Consider the following 14,868-nt stretch of genomic DNA (forward strand, 5'->3'; position numbering starts at 1 on the left):
AGGCAGCACTGACCGGAATGGGCTGGGCGGCACACACTAGCTCTCTGTGGGATGGGGGTGGCCCATGTTGAGGAGAACCAGCCCAGCGAGAAAGGGAATACTCGATGAACAATCATCATGTGACCATGCCGCATCGATTAATATGTTCACCATCAAAGTGTGGAAATGATCCGAGATTCGACACCAGCCAAACTTTAAATGTGCTTTGGACTTTTCTGAGTTGTCAGATTGGGTATGCAAATTAAGGAAGGGATGCACGGAGAAACATCTCAGCCCAATTCTTCACAGATTTTATTCAATGTTGCATCTGTCTCAATTTTTGTGAGTTGTTTTTGCAGAGGGCTAGCACAAACATGACGGACCAAAAAGCCTTCTTTTGCACTGTAACCATTCTGATTCCCTAACCCTGATCATGTTGCAGCTTTATAGAACCCTAGTTAGGCCGCAGTTGGAATATAGTGTTCAATTCTGGTCGCCACACTACCTAGAAGGATGTGGGAGCTTTGGAGAGGGTACAGAAAAGATTTACCAGGATGTTGCCTGGTATGGAGGGCATTAGCTATGAGGAGAGGTTGGAGAAACTTGGTTTGGTCTCACTGGAACGACAGAGGTTGAGGGGCGACCTGATAGAAGTCTACAAGATGATGAGGGCATGGACAGAGTGGATAGTCAGAAGCTTTTTCCCAGGGTGGAAATGTCAATTACTAGGGGGCATAGGTTTAAGGTGCGAGGGGCAAGGTTTAAAGGAGATGTACGAGGCAAGTTTTTTTACACAGAGGATGGTGAGTGCCTGGAACTCGCTGCCCGGGGAGGTAGTGGAAGCAGATACGATAGTAACTTTTAAGGAGCGTCTTGACAAATTTTTGAATAGGATAGATATAGAGGGATATGGTCCCCGGAAGGGTAGGGGGTTTTAGTTCAGTCGGGCAGCATGGTCAGTGCAGGTTTGGAGCGCCAAAGGGCCTGTTCCTGTGCTGTAATTTTCTTTGTTCTTTTCTTTGTTCTAGACACCCACACAGTTTTATTCATATATACATACACCTGAACATATATATACACACACACACACACACACAGGTATACAGGCACTTGAGTGCACGCATACAGGTGCAAATTCATGCATATACACAAACACACACATGTTGACATGCACTCATATGCGCACACAAACACATATGTATACACACACACATACTATTCCAGCAGGATTCACTTACACATTGAAAGCATTTATGAATTGTGCACCAAAAAACACACAGGGAAATTAATCACTGAGTGTTCATATTATTATTAACGGATTTAAAATTCCTTTATTGCAGAATTTACCTTTAATTTACACCAGTGAACATCAGTTAAAGGGAAAGATATTTCACTGGATTGTGCTACTAGCCTCAGTGCAATAATATGAAACGACAAGACCCTGGCTGGTGACTTTTAATCCTCTCTTGCTACAGCTCTTTCTTTTATTTCAAGTTGCTGGCCACACACACACACACCAGGAGTCGAGGTTCAGTTCCAAAATGCACTCTGCGAGGACAATTTCTTTCCATTCCTGGTGTTGTATATTCACTGGCTTGTTGTAGATTTTGTAGATGTTGTTAGAGCTATGTGGAGATGACACCAGTTTCTAAGTGAGCAGCAGGTTTATTTACGGTGCTTGAGAATATCTCTGCGATCGCAAAATGTCTGCACCAAAGTTTAAAGCTGAGTTTCTATGTCTTTCTGTGTGCCTGCTTACTTCAGCACTGAGTCAACACCCAGGCTTAACCAATTAAGCACCATGAGCAAAGATCAGTTACCAGACTAACATAATCAAACATGGAACAATTGAACACTGCACCTGGGATATTTGCATCGCTGGCGAGGTCATCATTTATTGTCTATCCTTAAAGTGGTTTGCGAGGCCACTTCAGAGTCAACCAAATTTCTAAAGTTATCTGTAGGCCAGACTTTGTAAGGACAGCAGATTTCCTCCCCTGTAGGGCTTTAGTAAACCAGATGGGTTTCAACACCAATCCTGTCGTCTCATGGTCGTTATTAATGAGACTAACATTTTATTCCAGATTGTTAATTAATTAAATTCACTCAGCTGCTGTGGTGGGAATTGAACTCATGATTCTAGAGTATTAGTGCAGGCCACTGCAATACTAATCCGGTAATCTTACCACTGTGCCACCGTCCCCTCATTAACAATCGAGAATTCTGGCAGTAACCCAGTTTCCCAATCCACGATCCCCATCGAGAGCAGTGTCTCCTCCGATGGACTATGTGGCATCTCAAGGAATAGTCACATCACTTGTGCATGAGCACAACCTTTATATTCATTCATGGGACATGGGCATCACTGGCTGGCCAGCATTTATTGCCCATCCCTAGTTGTCTGAGGGCAGTTGAGAGTTGAGTGTGCTGTGGCTCTGGAGTCACAAGTAGGCCAGATCAGGTAGGGATGGCAGATTTCCTTCCCTATAGGACATTAATGAACCAGATGGGGTTTTCTGACAAATGACAATGGTTTCATGGTCATCAGTCGATTCTTAATTCCAGATATTTTTTATTGAATTCAAATTCCACCATCTGCAGTGGCGGGATTCGAACCTGGGTCCCCAGAACATTAGCTGAGTCTCTGGATTAATAGTCGAGCGATAATGCCACTAGGCCATTGCCTCCCCTAAGGGGCAGTGTGTATGACTCCTCACATCAACAAGGACAACAGAACAGGTAATTGACCAACTGGTCTACGCTGCTGTTGGTGCTGCTCCTCCAGCCTGACCATTTTATTCCTCGTTCCTTATCCAGTATCCCCCTCCCGTGTATCTATAACCATTCCCTGTGGTCGCAAGCCCCTCATTCTCATCACCACTCCGGATCGGAAGGTCTCTCCTGAACTCCTCATTTGGGTTTATCAGTGTCGCATCTAAAAGGCTAGTTACGGCCGTGTGTGTCTACCTGCGTTTGTTCTCCAGGTCGCCATAGATTTCACAGCCTCCAACGGGGATCCGAGAAACAGCTGCTCCCTCCACTACATCCACCCGTACCAGCCTAATGAGTACCTGAAAGCACTGGTAGCTGTGGGCGAGATCTGCCAGGACTATGACAGGTAAGGTCAACCTTTGCACAGCCAGTCACTGTTCCTGGAAAAACAGCCGGAGACAGCTATTCTAATAACAGGTGGACGGATGTCAGAGTCTTGTATTCACTGACCAGCCGTGCCTAAGTGGCATTAAACTGACACCTGGCTTAAAATGTAAGGTTTCCTCATCTCCGCCAGAAATGTCAGAGTTACAATTTGAAGAGATGCTCTTTCAGTGAGAAAGCATTTAGTCATAGATGTTTACAGCATGGAAACTGGCCCTTTTGTCCAACTTGTCTGTGCCAACCAGTTTTTACCACCAAGCTAGTCCCAATTGCCCACATTTGGCCCATATCCCTTTATACCCTTCTTACCCATGTAACTGTCTAAATGCTTTTTAAAAGACAAAATTGTACCTGCCTCTACTACTACCTCTGGCAGCTTGTTCCAGACACTCACCACCTTCTGTGTGAAAAAATTGCCCCCTCTGGACCCTTTTGTATCTATCCCCTCGCACCTTAAACCTATCATAGAAATCATAGAAACCCTACAGTGCAGAAGGAGGCCATTCGGCCCATTGAGCCTGCACCAACCACAATCCCACCCAGGCCCTACCCCGTATCCCTTATTATTTACCTGCTAATCCCTCTAACCTACGCATTTCAGGACTCTAAGGGGCAATTTTTAGCATGGCCAATCAACCTACCCGCACATCTTTGGACTGTGGGAGGAAACCGGAGCACCCGGAGGAAACCCACGCAGACACGAGGAGAATGTGCAAACTCCACACAGACAGTGACCCAAGCTGGGAATTGAACCCAGGTCCCTGGAGCTGTGAAGCAGAAGTGCTGAGCACTGTGCTACCGTGCTATGCCCTCTAGTTTGAGACTCCTCTACCTTTGGTGGATCTTTATCCCAGAGTGGCATTGTGGTCCAATGATGAGACGCTGTGTTTTCACAAGATTTACACCAGCCTGTCTATCAACAAATGACAATGTTTTGTTCAGTCACCTGTATCTGCGAACAGACATAGGGGCATAAATCTTACCTACAAAGAGAAGCACACCGTCAGCACATAACTGAGGTATTCACCGCTTTGCCACCAAATCCTTCACTGTAAATCTTCAAAAAGGGTAACTCCGTGTGGAATTCAAACCTCATTTTTTTTTAGTGTCACAAGTAGGCTTACATTATTGTATTTACAGAGGGTGGCACAGTGGTCAGCACTGCTGCTTCACTGCTCCAGGGACCCGGTTCGATTCCCGGCTTGAGTCACTGTCTGTGCGGAGTCTGCACGTTCTCCCCATGTTGGCATGGGTTTCCTCCAGTTACTCCGGTTTCCTCCCACAGTCCAAAGATGTGCGGGTTAGGTGCATTGGCCATGCTAAATTGCACCTTAGTGTCCCAGGATGTGTAGGTTAGAGGGATTAGCGGTGTAAATGTGTGGGGTTGTGGGGATAGGGCTTGGGGTGGGATTGTTGTTGGTGCAGATTTGATGGGCCGAATGGCCTCCTTCTGCACTGTAGGGATTCTATGATTGATACTGCAATGAAGTTACTGTGAAAATCCCCTAGTTGCCACACTCTGGTGCCTGTTCGGGTACAAAATATTCCCGGCTTTTAGATTTGCTAACCAGCACGTCTTTACACTTAATATGATTTTAAAATATTCACTACTTCCTTACTTATTCAGAGAATTGTAGAATCCCTACAGTGCAGAAGAGGCCATTCCGCCCATCGAGTCTGCACTGACTCTCCAGACCCTTTGCCCCGTCCTATCCCCGTAACCACACACATTTATCATAGCTAATCCATCGAATTTACACATCCCGGGACACTAAAGGGCAACTTACCATGGCCAATCCACCTAACCTGTACATCTTTGGAGTGTGGGAAGAAACCGGAGCACCCGGAGGAAACCAACAGAGACACGTGGAGAACGTCCAAACTCCACACAGACAGTCGCCCAAGGACGGAATCGAACCCGGGTCCCTGGCGCTGTGAGGCAGCAGTGCTAACCACTGTGCTGGTGTGCTAACCACTATTCCTGAGGACAGTATGTCTTCTGATACAAAATATGGTGGGTGTGTGGAGGGGATGGGTGGAGGAAGTTTACAAACTTTGCTGAAAAAAAGATATCTTGTTGAAGCTTTTCATCTTGCACTCATCAGGACAATCACAAGAAAAGCAAGGTCGGGGAAACAACAATGTTACACTGTGTAGTATAAAGTTGATGTTCGCCTGGCAAAGGGATCAGATGCTGTTTAGGAGAGTTGGTACAGACTTGACCAAATGGCCTCCTTCTGCACTGTAGGGATTCTGTGGTTCAATATGGCGCACTTTTGTGATACTGAAATGTGGAGTAGTACACATGACTGATTAGCAATCACTGCTTTTAGTAACCTGGGACACTAATGCTGTTTTAAAAGGAATTAGGGACATGAAGCATAAGTGTGCTGTTTAATGCAAAGTAATTTCGTATTCTTTTCCCCAACCCACAAAATAAATAATTTCACGTTTGCATTTAATTTTTAAAAGTCCTCACCGGCAGTCTGGACTTTAACTTCAACGATTAATATTGTTCTTATTTCCTTTCAGTGACAAAATGTTCCCGGCTTTTGGATTTGGAGCCAGGATTCCACCTGATTCTAAAGTGAGCATTGTCGGGAATTGATGCTGCGTTTGTTCCCGGTTTATAAAACATCCTACTGTTACTCTCTGTAAACCTGTGCAAGTGATGACTGCGACAGGATAATGTGAAACGGATCTCTCTCCTCTTAACATTTTTACACAGGATATCTACCCTGTTACACTGCAAGAAACCCCTCTAGTTAATGATTTTAAAAAAACTGTTCGATGTTTACAGGATCTACCAGTGACTCCTGCAAAATTGCCTGATTTCTGCAATTCACCTTGGTCCCATTAGCAGAACGTATGAAATAGAAGCAGGAGGAGGCCATTTAGCCCCTCGATCCTGCTCTGCCATTCAGTAAGATCATGGCTGATCTGGTTGTGGATTCAACTCCACTTTCCTGACTCTTCCCCCCCCCCCCCCCCCCCCCCCCCCCCATAACCCTTGATTCTCTTGTTGATCAGAAGTCTGTCTAACTCAACCTTGAATATGTGCCATGTTCTGCTCTGTATCCTCAGAAGAGGGTTCCAAAGACACCCTCCTGAGAGAAGGAAATCCTCCTCATCTTCATCTCAAGTGTGAGACCCTTTATTTTCAGACTGTGACTCTGGTTCGAAACTGCTCCATAAGATGAAATGTCCTCTCGGCATCCACCCTGTCAAGCCCTGTAAGAATATCGAGGGTAGAATTTTCCCATCCTGCCCGCCACGGGAATCATAGCGGGTGGGACATGGACCATGCAAAGGTCCGTTGACCCCAGGTGGGATTTTCCAACCTTGGGGCGAATGTGGCTGGAAAATTCCAGCCTATTATGTTTCAATAAGATCACCGACCAGTCTTCTAAACTTCAATGGGTGTAGGCCCAACCTCCTCGACATTTCCTCATCAGACAACCCCCTTCACCCCAGGAACCAGCCCAGTGGACTCTCACTGAGCTGTTTCCAATGCAGGTATATCCTTCCTTAAGTAAAGGGGTCAAAGTGGGTACACAGTCCTCCAAGCATATTGAACAAGTACCAATACAAGATGTACCTCTCCGGAGGTGAGCTCTGAATGAGTTAAAATTGCGTCCATTGTATTCATGGCCAGACTTTTGCACTCTCCCTCGCCCCTGCCAGCCCCGGTGGGTCCTGAGCTGGGGGAGAGGGGTGTGGTGGATCAGAGTGGGAAATTACATGAATGGGATTTCCCCCTGGGTTCCCAGCCACCCAGACCTGGTTGTGATCTCAGGCTGAGGTGGGCAGGGCTTGGGATGGGAAACCCCTGCCCCATTTAAGGCCTTTAAGTGGCCACCTAATGGCCACTTGAGGGTTTTTTTTTCTTGCCCACCCTCAATTTTTAGCCTGGCGGGCAGATAAGGGGGCAGAAGGCCAGGAAAAGAGAAAGTTTGAAATTGGGTCCAACTACAAAGAAAAAGATTCATATCCAGTTTCAAACTTCACATCTGGTTTGGGATCCAGTTACCGAGCAAGCATCATCTTTTATCTCTAACATACTTTTGAGATGATGTGGAGATGTCGGCGTTGGACAGGAGTGGGCGCAGTAAGAAGTCTCACAACACCAGGTTAAAGACCAACAGGTTTATTTGGAATCACGAGCTTTCAGAGCGCTGCTCCTTCTCCTTTTGAGAAGACAGACAGAAGAGAGTCCTGTTGCTAAATTCATGGATCTGAACACATTCCTGCCCACTCCAGTAGCCCCAGTGGCTTGGTAGTGATCTGGTGGAGTGTGGGGGCGGGGGGGCACGTGCACCTCCATCAGAAGGCCCCTGCTGACAAAGGATGCCCTCCCCTTAGGGCCCAGTGACCTCTGGGCCGCCTCCTCCGCCCCATCCATTAAAGCCCCTCTGGTGACCACCCCCCCCCCCCCCCCCCCCCCCAACCCACCCACCCAAAAATTCACTACCCTCCCCGCCCTGGGATCTCTGCACTTATCTGCCCTCCAGGTCCTGGAACTTAGTTCCAGGCAGCTCCCTGCAGTGCCTCTTCCGGCCACTGCAGCGCTGTGCTTGGAGGGACTGGAGAGCTGTGGCCAATCCGATCGGCCGACAGCTCTCCCGAGTGGGACTTCCACCTGAGTGATGGCCGCCTTATGTCAATCAACGCTCATTTGAACTTAACCTCGCATTGGGGCTACTGGAGTGGGCAGGGATGTATTCAGACCCATGAATTTAGCAACAAGGCTCTCCTCTGTCTTCCCAAAAGCATGTTAGAGATAAAAGATGATGCTTGCTCGGTAATTGGATCCCAAACCAGATGTGAAGTTTGAAAGTAGACGTGAATCTTTTTCTTGGTTTATTTACAGGATGCAGCATTTTGTATGTCTGCCTCTTGCACAGTGGCCAACCTAATTACCCAGCAGTCCCTTTTCATGTGCGCTTCATGTCAACCAATATCCTTCACCTGTTCATCATTAACCGTAACAATAAAATGATCATAGCATCAACATTACTTATCAGAAACTCAGAACAGAATGGAGTGAATTTTCACTCTCTCTGTACGTGGATCAGCCCTGATTCCTGATTGGTTTCCACCAACTCAAATGGCAACCTAAATCAGACAGGGAGCAAAACAGTGGTGGTCAAAAGGGGCGGCACGGTGACACAGTGGTTAGCACTGCTGCCTCACAGCACCAGGGACCCAGGTTCAATTCCAGCCTCGGGTCACTGTTTGTGTGGAGTCTGCACGTTCTCCCCATGTCTGCGTGGGTTTCCTCTGGGTGCTCCGGTTTCCTCCCCACAGTCCAAAGATGTGCGGGTTAGGTTGATCGAGTGTCGGGGGATTAGCAGGGTAAATACATGAGGTTATGGGGATAGGGCCTGGGTGGGATTGTGGTCGGTGCAGACTCAATGGGTCAAATGTCCTCCTTCTGCACTGTAGGAATTCTATGATTCTAAGAATTTGACATTGTCCATTATTTTAATCTCTCTGTACACAAGAGTGCCAAATGCCTCCGTTATCCACTCTTAAATTATTTCATGTCTCTCTCACTCTCCGAAGCACAGCGATTCTTCCAGTTGTGAATTTTCCTAATTTATTGCCCGAGGTCTCTAGTTTTCTAAAGTGTATATAAATGATAAATTTACATGTATAATGTCTGACAATTATGTAACCAATCTAAATTCTCCTGTAATTGACTGTACTTTCTGATTCCACTACATCCACACTCCCAGGTCTCCCTTGAGATTGCAGACACAACGACAGGACGCATGACCTCCGACCTTTAGACTGTAGCAAAGAATAATGAGGGTTTTCCATTTTAATTGGCTAATTAGAGTATTACAGTATTAAGAGTACATGTTGGAAGGAGCAAGGCAAAACATACAGAGTGAAGAGTTTGTTTGGAGCTGTTAGATTTCAAAGTTAGCCTAACCATTAAAGTTTATTTATTCATGTTACAAGTCGGCTTACATTAACATTGCAATGAAGTTACTGTGAAAATCCCTTAGTCGCCACACTCCGGCGCCTGTTCGGGTACACTAAGGGAGAATTTAGCATGGCCAATCCAGCTAACCAACACTTCTTTCAGACTGTGGGAGGAAACCGGAGCACCCGGAGGAAACCCACGCAGACACGGGGAGAATGTGCAAACTCCGCACAGACAGTGACCCGAGCCGGGAATTGAACCCGGGTCCCTGACGATGTGAGGCAGCAGTGCTAACCACTGTGCCACCGTGCCTCCTATGGTATTAGAGAGATAGATTTGGTTTCCCTGTTTATTTGGGTACAGAGTGGTCCTGATTGCTTGATCTCATTCGGATCATGGTGGGAAGCACGCACGCTTGGTGTACCTGCCTCATGTACACGATGTTAGCAGGTGGTCTAATGGGCCCCATGCTGCTGCGTTCACCCTAGCGCTGCCGTCTGCCTCTGTATTCAGTGGGAGAATCCAGCAGCGTTGCGCAGGGACTGTGTGCTGCAGCCAACTTGCCTTTCATAAATCCCGGTGTCCCATCAACCAGTTGGTGCCAGGCGACCGAACTTCCAGCTCTGGGTCATGAATACGCAGCATGTGGAGCTGACACCTTACTCGCCAGTTTCATTATCTGCTCCACTACCCAAGCTGCCTATTGCTGTCCATCCAATGAATCTCATTATCCATTGCGGCCCCAGTCGATCCATCCACGCTTTGCTGCATCTCACTTTCTGCTTCACTCCTTGCCTCTGCGCATTTCACCCACTTCCTTTCTCGTTTGGGCAAAGATATTTCTCGGAATATTGATCCGGAACCTTGCAGTTCCTACACCATTAGAATCAAAGAGGGTGGCACGCTGGTTAGCACGGCTGCCTCACAGCGTCAGGGACCCGGGTTTGATTCTGGAGTTTGCACAATCTCCCCATGTCTGTCCCCTGTGTGATGGAGGGCGAATGGGTGGAGGGGCCTGAGGAGTTTGTGGCCTAATTGGGGGTATTGTTTCGAGGGTGTCAGAGGTGTTTGGCTGCACTGGGAGCTGGTGGAAGTACAAACATTCGCCAGAAGCTAAAAAGCCCATCCCCATAAATGTAACCGATATCTCAGATTGATTTTGGCTGGGTGCAATCTCTGTGTTCAGATTGCTGTTAAAAACCTTCAATTAGATGCGGCACGGTAGTGCAGTGGTTAGCACTGCTGCTTCACAGCTCCAGGGTCCCAGGTTCGATTCCCGGCTCGGGTCACTGTCTGTGTGGAGTTTGCACATTCTCCTCGTGTCTGCGTGGGTTTCCTCCGGGTGCTCCGGTTTCCTCCCACAGTCCAAAGATGTGCGGGTTAAGTTGATTGACCAGGTTAAAAATTGCTCCTTAGAGTCCTAAGATGCGTAGGTTAGAGGGATTAGCGAGTCAATATGTGGGGGTAGGTCCTGGGTGGGATTGTGGTCGGTGCAGACTCGATGGGCCGAATGGCCTCCTTCTGCACTGTAGGGTTTCTATGATTTCTAGATTACTGCCTCCAATCAGGTACAAACATCCATTATTTTCTATCAATAATCACCAGCACTGATAATTTGTTGGGCTCACAGAAAGGTGGCACAGTGGTTAGCACTGCTACCTCAAAACACCAGGGACCCAGGTTCGATTCCCAGCTTGGGTCACTGTCTGTGCAGAGTCTGCACGTTCTCCCCGTGTCTGAATGGGTTTCCTCCGGGTGCTCCGGTTTCCTCCCACAGTCCAAAAGACGTGCTGGTTAGGGTGCATTGGCCGTGCTAAATTCTCCCTCACTGTACCCGAACAGGCGCCAGAGTGTGGTGACTAGGGGATTCTCTCAGTAACTTCATTGCAGTGTTAATGTAAGCCTACTTGTGTCACCAATAAATAAAAGAAACTTTTAAACCTAATTTAGTCCTGTCTAAAGGATGGGCCCTGCCACTGCTTCAGGGATAGTGCTCTGTACTATGTGTCTTTGCAGCTCTTTTAAGTAAAGATTATGGTGATTTATCAGCTGGGCAGCAGGCAACCAACTGACACACATCCTCCTCAGGATGTTTAAGGGGAAGAAAATCAGAAGCCAGGTGCAATGCCAGACTGAGATCTAATTCCTTCCTTTCCTGTGAATCTTACTCCATGTCATGGAGTCCCTACAGTGCAGAAGGAGGCCATTTAGCCCATCGAGTCTGCACCGACTTCCTGACAGAGCACCTCATCCAGATCCATTCCCCGCCCTATCCCCATAACCCCACACATTTACCATGGCTAATCCCTTAACTTACGTACCTTGGGACACTAAGAGGCAATTTAGCATGGCCAATCAACCTAACCCGCACATCTTTGGACTGTGGGAGGGAGCTGGAGCACCCGGAGGAAACCCACGCAGACACGGGAAGAACATGCAAACTTCACACAGACAGTCATAGAAATCATCATAGAAACCCTACAGTACAGAAAGAGGCCATTCAGCCCATCAAGTCTGCACCGACCACAATCCCAGCCAGGCCCTACCCCCATATCCCTACATATTTATCCACTAATCCCTCTAACCTATGCATCTCAGGACACTAAGGGGCAATTTTAGCATGGCCAATCAACCTAACCCGCACATCTTTGGACTGTGGGAGGAAACTGGAGCACCCGGAGGAAACCCACGCAGTCAGGGGGAGAACGTGCAAACTCCACACAGACAGTGACCCAAGTCGGGAATTGAACCCAGGTCCCTGGCGCTGTGAGGCGGCAGCGCTAACCACTGTGCCACTGTGCTGCCCTGCAGAATAGTCCTGCAGAACAGTCTTTACAATGGGCTAATTGCCTTTCTCAAAGGGCAATTAGGGATGAGCAATTGGCTTTGCTAGTGACACTCTCAGCCCAAGTGGACTGTAGCGACTCAAGAAGGCAGCTCACCACCACCTTCTCAAGGGCAACTAGGGATGGGCAATAAATGCTGGCCAGCCAGCGACGCTTACGTCCCATTAATGAATAAAAAAAATGAGAAAGAAAATCGTCAAATTCATATCTCCTTCCGTGACTCGGTTCAAATGTCCTTTTGGCAGGAATCCTGTGAAGCAGCTTGGGACGTCTTGAAGTAGCTCGATGAATGCAAGTTGTTGTAAGCACAACCCATCCATCTTGCAAGTCGACTGTTGGGATTTCTAAAAAAAAATCCTTCATGTGGGCATTTATGTGAGAGAGGGCTCACTCGCTTATTAAAATACGACAGATCTTCCTGCAATGCTGCAGGTGCTTGCAAGTTATTATCTGAAACTAAATTGGATTGAGGTCAAGGGGCTGGCTTTTAGGCTGAAGAATGTGCAATTACTACAAAAATAAACTCCCTGTTCCGTGTGTGAGCCTCTTGATTTGAGGAAGTGGCTTCCGTGTTTGCAATTCACGCAGGAAATTTGAAATTTGTGTCTGTATGGTTGAGATTCCCACTGGAATGAGGAGCATTATAAATAAACTTCCGCAATCCAGGATGCCGCGGAGCCAATTGCAGATGTTCCCATTGCCGCAGAACACTTAGCAGCAAAGATTCATGCCCCTTCCCCACCCCTCCCCAGGCAATACTCAGAGCCATCTGCCTGTGCAAAGTGCCTTCTATATACCTCCTCAGAATGTAGAACTGAACCGCTCTCTCTGCTGCCCTTCCCTGCCTGAATCTGTCGACCTCGCAGCAGTGAAGTGGGCTGTAATAAGCACAGTTCATTTCTCCAAGGTGACAATGTGTGTGTTCCGTGGAATTTGAGGGAATTTTAGATTGTAAAGACTGTTCTGTCGGGCAGCAGGTGGCACAGTGGTTCGCACTGCCGCCTCACAGCACCAGGGACCCGGCTTCAATTCTTGGGTGGCTGTCTGTGTGGAGTTTGCATATTCTCCCCTGTCTGCGTGTGTTTCCTCCGGGTGCTCCGGTTTCCTCCCACAGTCCAAAGATATGCAGGTTAGGTGGTTTGGCCTTGCTAAATTGCCCCTTAATGTCCCAAGGTATGTAGGTTAGGGGCATTAGCCATGGTAAATGCGTGGGGTTACGGGGATAGGTGGGGAATGGATCTGGATGAGATGCTCTGTCAGAGAGACTAGATGGGCTGAATGGGCTCATTCTGCACTGTAAGGATTCCAGGACATGGAGTAAGATTCACAGGTAAGAAAGGAGTTGGATCTCTGTCTGGCATTACACCTGGCTTCCGATTTTCGTCCCCAAATCTTGCCGGGAGAAACTCCCCGTGGAAGTTGAGGCCAACAAAGTCTTTCTTCGGGATAAGAGGGCAAAAGAGAAAGAATTCCTCCTCGTTTTTCACACCATGTTAATTTAATATTAGATAAAAGAAGCAAAGCACCGGTTAAATCTTGAAGCCAGATAACTACCCTGTCTGCTTTTTGTTGACTTTAGAAAGGCTCTTTCTAAACGTACCTGTGACAGCAATCGACAGCCCCCTGGGTTCACCATTTGGATCAGTCCTACTCCTCAAATGCCAAAGGCATTGCCCGGGAGATGTGTCGGCACAGATTAATATTGTATTTGCTGATGACACTACAAAGCTGCAGGAGAGACTATGACTGTCCGCAATCTTTCATCTCTTCATCACACATTCCAGTCCATTTGTGGTTTCTTGGCTGCTGTTCTTCTCCCTAATGGGATGCTGACCTTTACTGTAAGGAGGACGGAGGTCTTGCTACTTTTTCCAAGGCGAATGTCAGGAGTGGAATGCAGAATGATTTTAGATTCGAAACATTAACTCTGTTTCTCCCTCGGTCCATGTTGCCAGACCTGCTGAGCTTTTCCACCATTTTCTGCCTTTATGCCTTGCTACAACTGGACAAGGCATTGGTGAGGACCGTCTGTAATAAGTCTTCGGAGGCAGAAGTCCTTTCACCAAAATCCCTTTATTTACAATTCTAACAGCAGTGCTCTCAGTCGGCAGTCTACCTCTGGGGGTGTCAGAGGAACTGACACGCCTGGTTAAATACAAGCCAAGGATTCCCTGATTGGCCCATCAATTGGATCCCTAATCAGGGAGTTCATACTCCAATAGGTCAACCTCAATGGCCTGATTGAAGTCATTACCCCATACCTGGAGAACTTGTCTAGTTGTGGTCTCCCTACTTAATGAATGTTTTAAGTTTCCTTTCGACTTTGTTTTTGGTTCGGGCTGTTCCCCCTTCCTTTTGGGGAGCTGCCCCTTTTAATTTGTCCCTAAGTTAATTTGAGTTCGTTTACTTGATTGGTATCAAAAGAAATACTTAATGAAGTGTACACTTGCATTGGAGGCAGCTCAGAGTAGGTTCATTAGGATGAAGGCATCATCTTACGAGGAAAGCTGGGCAGGTTGGGCCAAAACTCATTGTAATTTAGACCAATGAGAAGTAATCTTATTGAAATATATAAGAGGGGTCTTGACAGGGTTGATGCTGAGAGAATGTTTCCTCTTGTGAAGGAATAGGAGCCAAGGTTTTAAAATACCAGTAAGGGGTCTCCTATTTAAGACAGAATCATAGAAACTCTACTGTGCAGAAGGAGGCCATTCAGCCCATCGAGTCTGCACCAACAACAATCCCACCCCAGGCCCTACCCCACAACACGACACACTTACCCTGCTAATCCCTCTAACCTACACATCCTGGGGTACTATGGGCAATTTAGCATGGCCAATTCAACCTTACCCGCACATCTTTGGACTGTGGGAGGAAGCCGGAGCACCCGGAGGAAACCCACGCAGACACGGGGAGAACGTGCAGACTCCGCACAGACAGTAACCCAAGCTGGGA

The 14,868-nt window shown here is 47.4% G+C and overlaps 1 protein-coding gene across 1 annotated transcript in view; it reads left to right on the forward strand.

Annotated features, from left to right (window-relative positions):
* The window catches only part of LOC144481341 (copine-4), a 308,388-nt gene that overhangs the window by 268,394 nt on the left and 25,126 nt on the right, over positions 1-14,868 (forward strand). The window contains exons 8-9 of the mRNA XM_078200739.1: positions 2,964-3,097; positions 5,668-5,722. Coding sequence (XP_078056865.1) covers positions 2,964-3,097; positions 5,668-5,722 — 189 coding nt within the window. The remainder of the gene's footprint in view (positions 1-2,963; positions 3,098-5,667; positions 5,723-14,868) is intronic.

The sequence above is a fragment of the Mustelus asterias genome, chromosome 2, assembly GCF_964213995.1.
Source record: "Mustelus asterias chromosome 2, sMusAst1.hap1.1, whole genome shotgun sequence".
In the NCBI taxonomy this organism is placed as follows: Eukaryota; Metazoa; Chordata; class Chondrichthyes; order Carcharhiniformes; family Triakidae; genus Mustelus; species Mustelus asterias.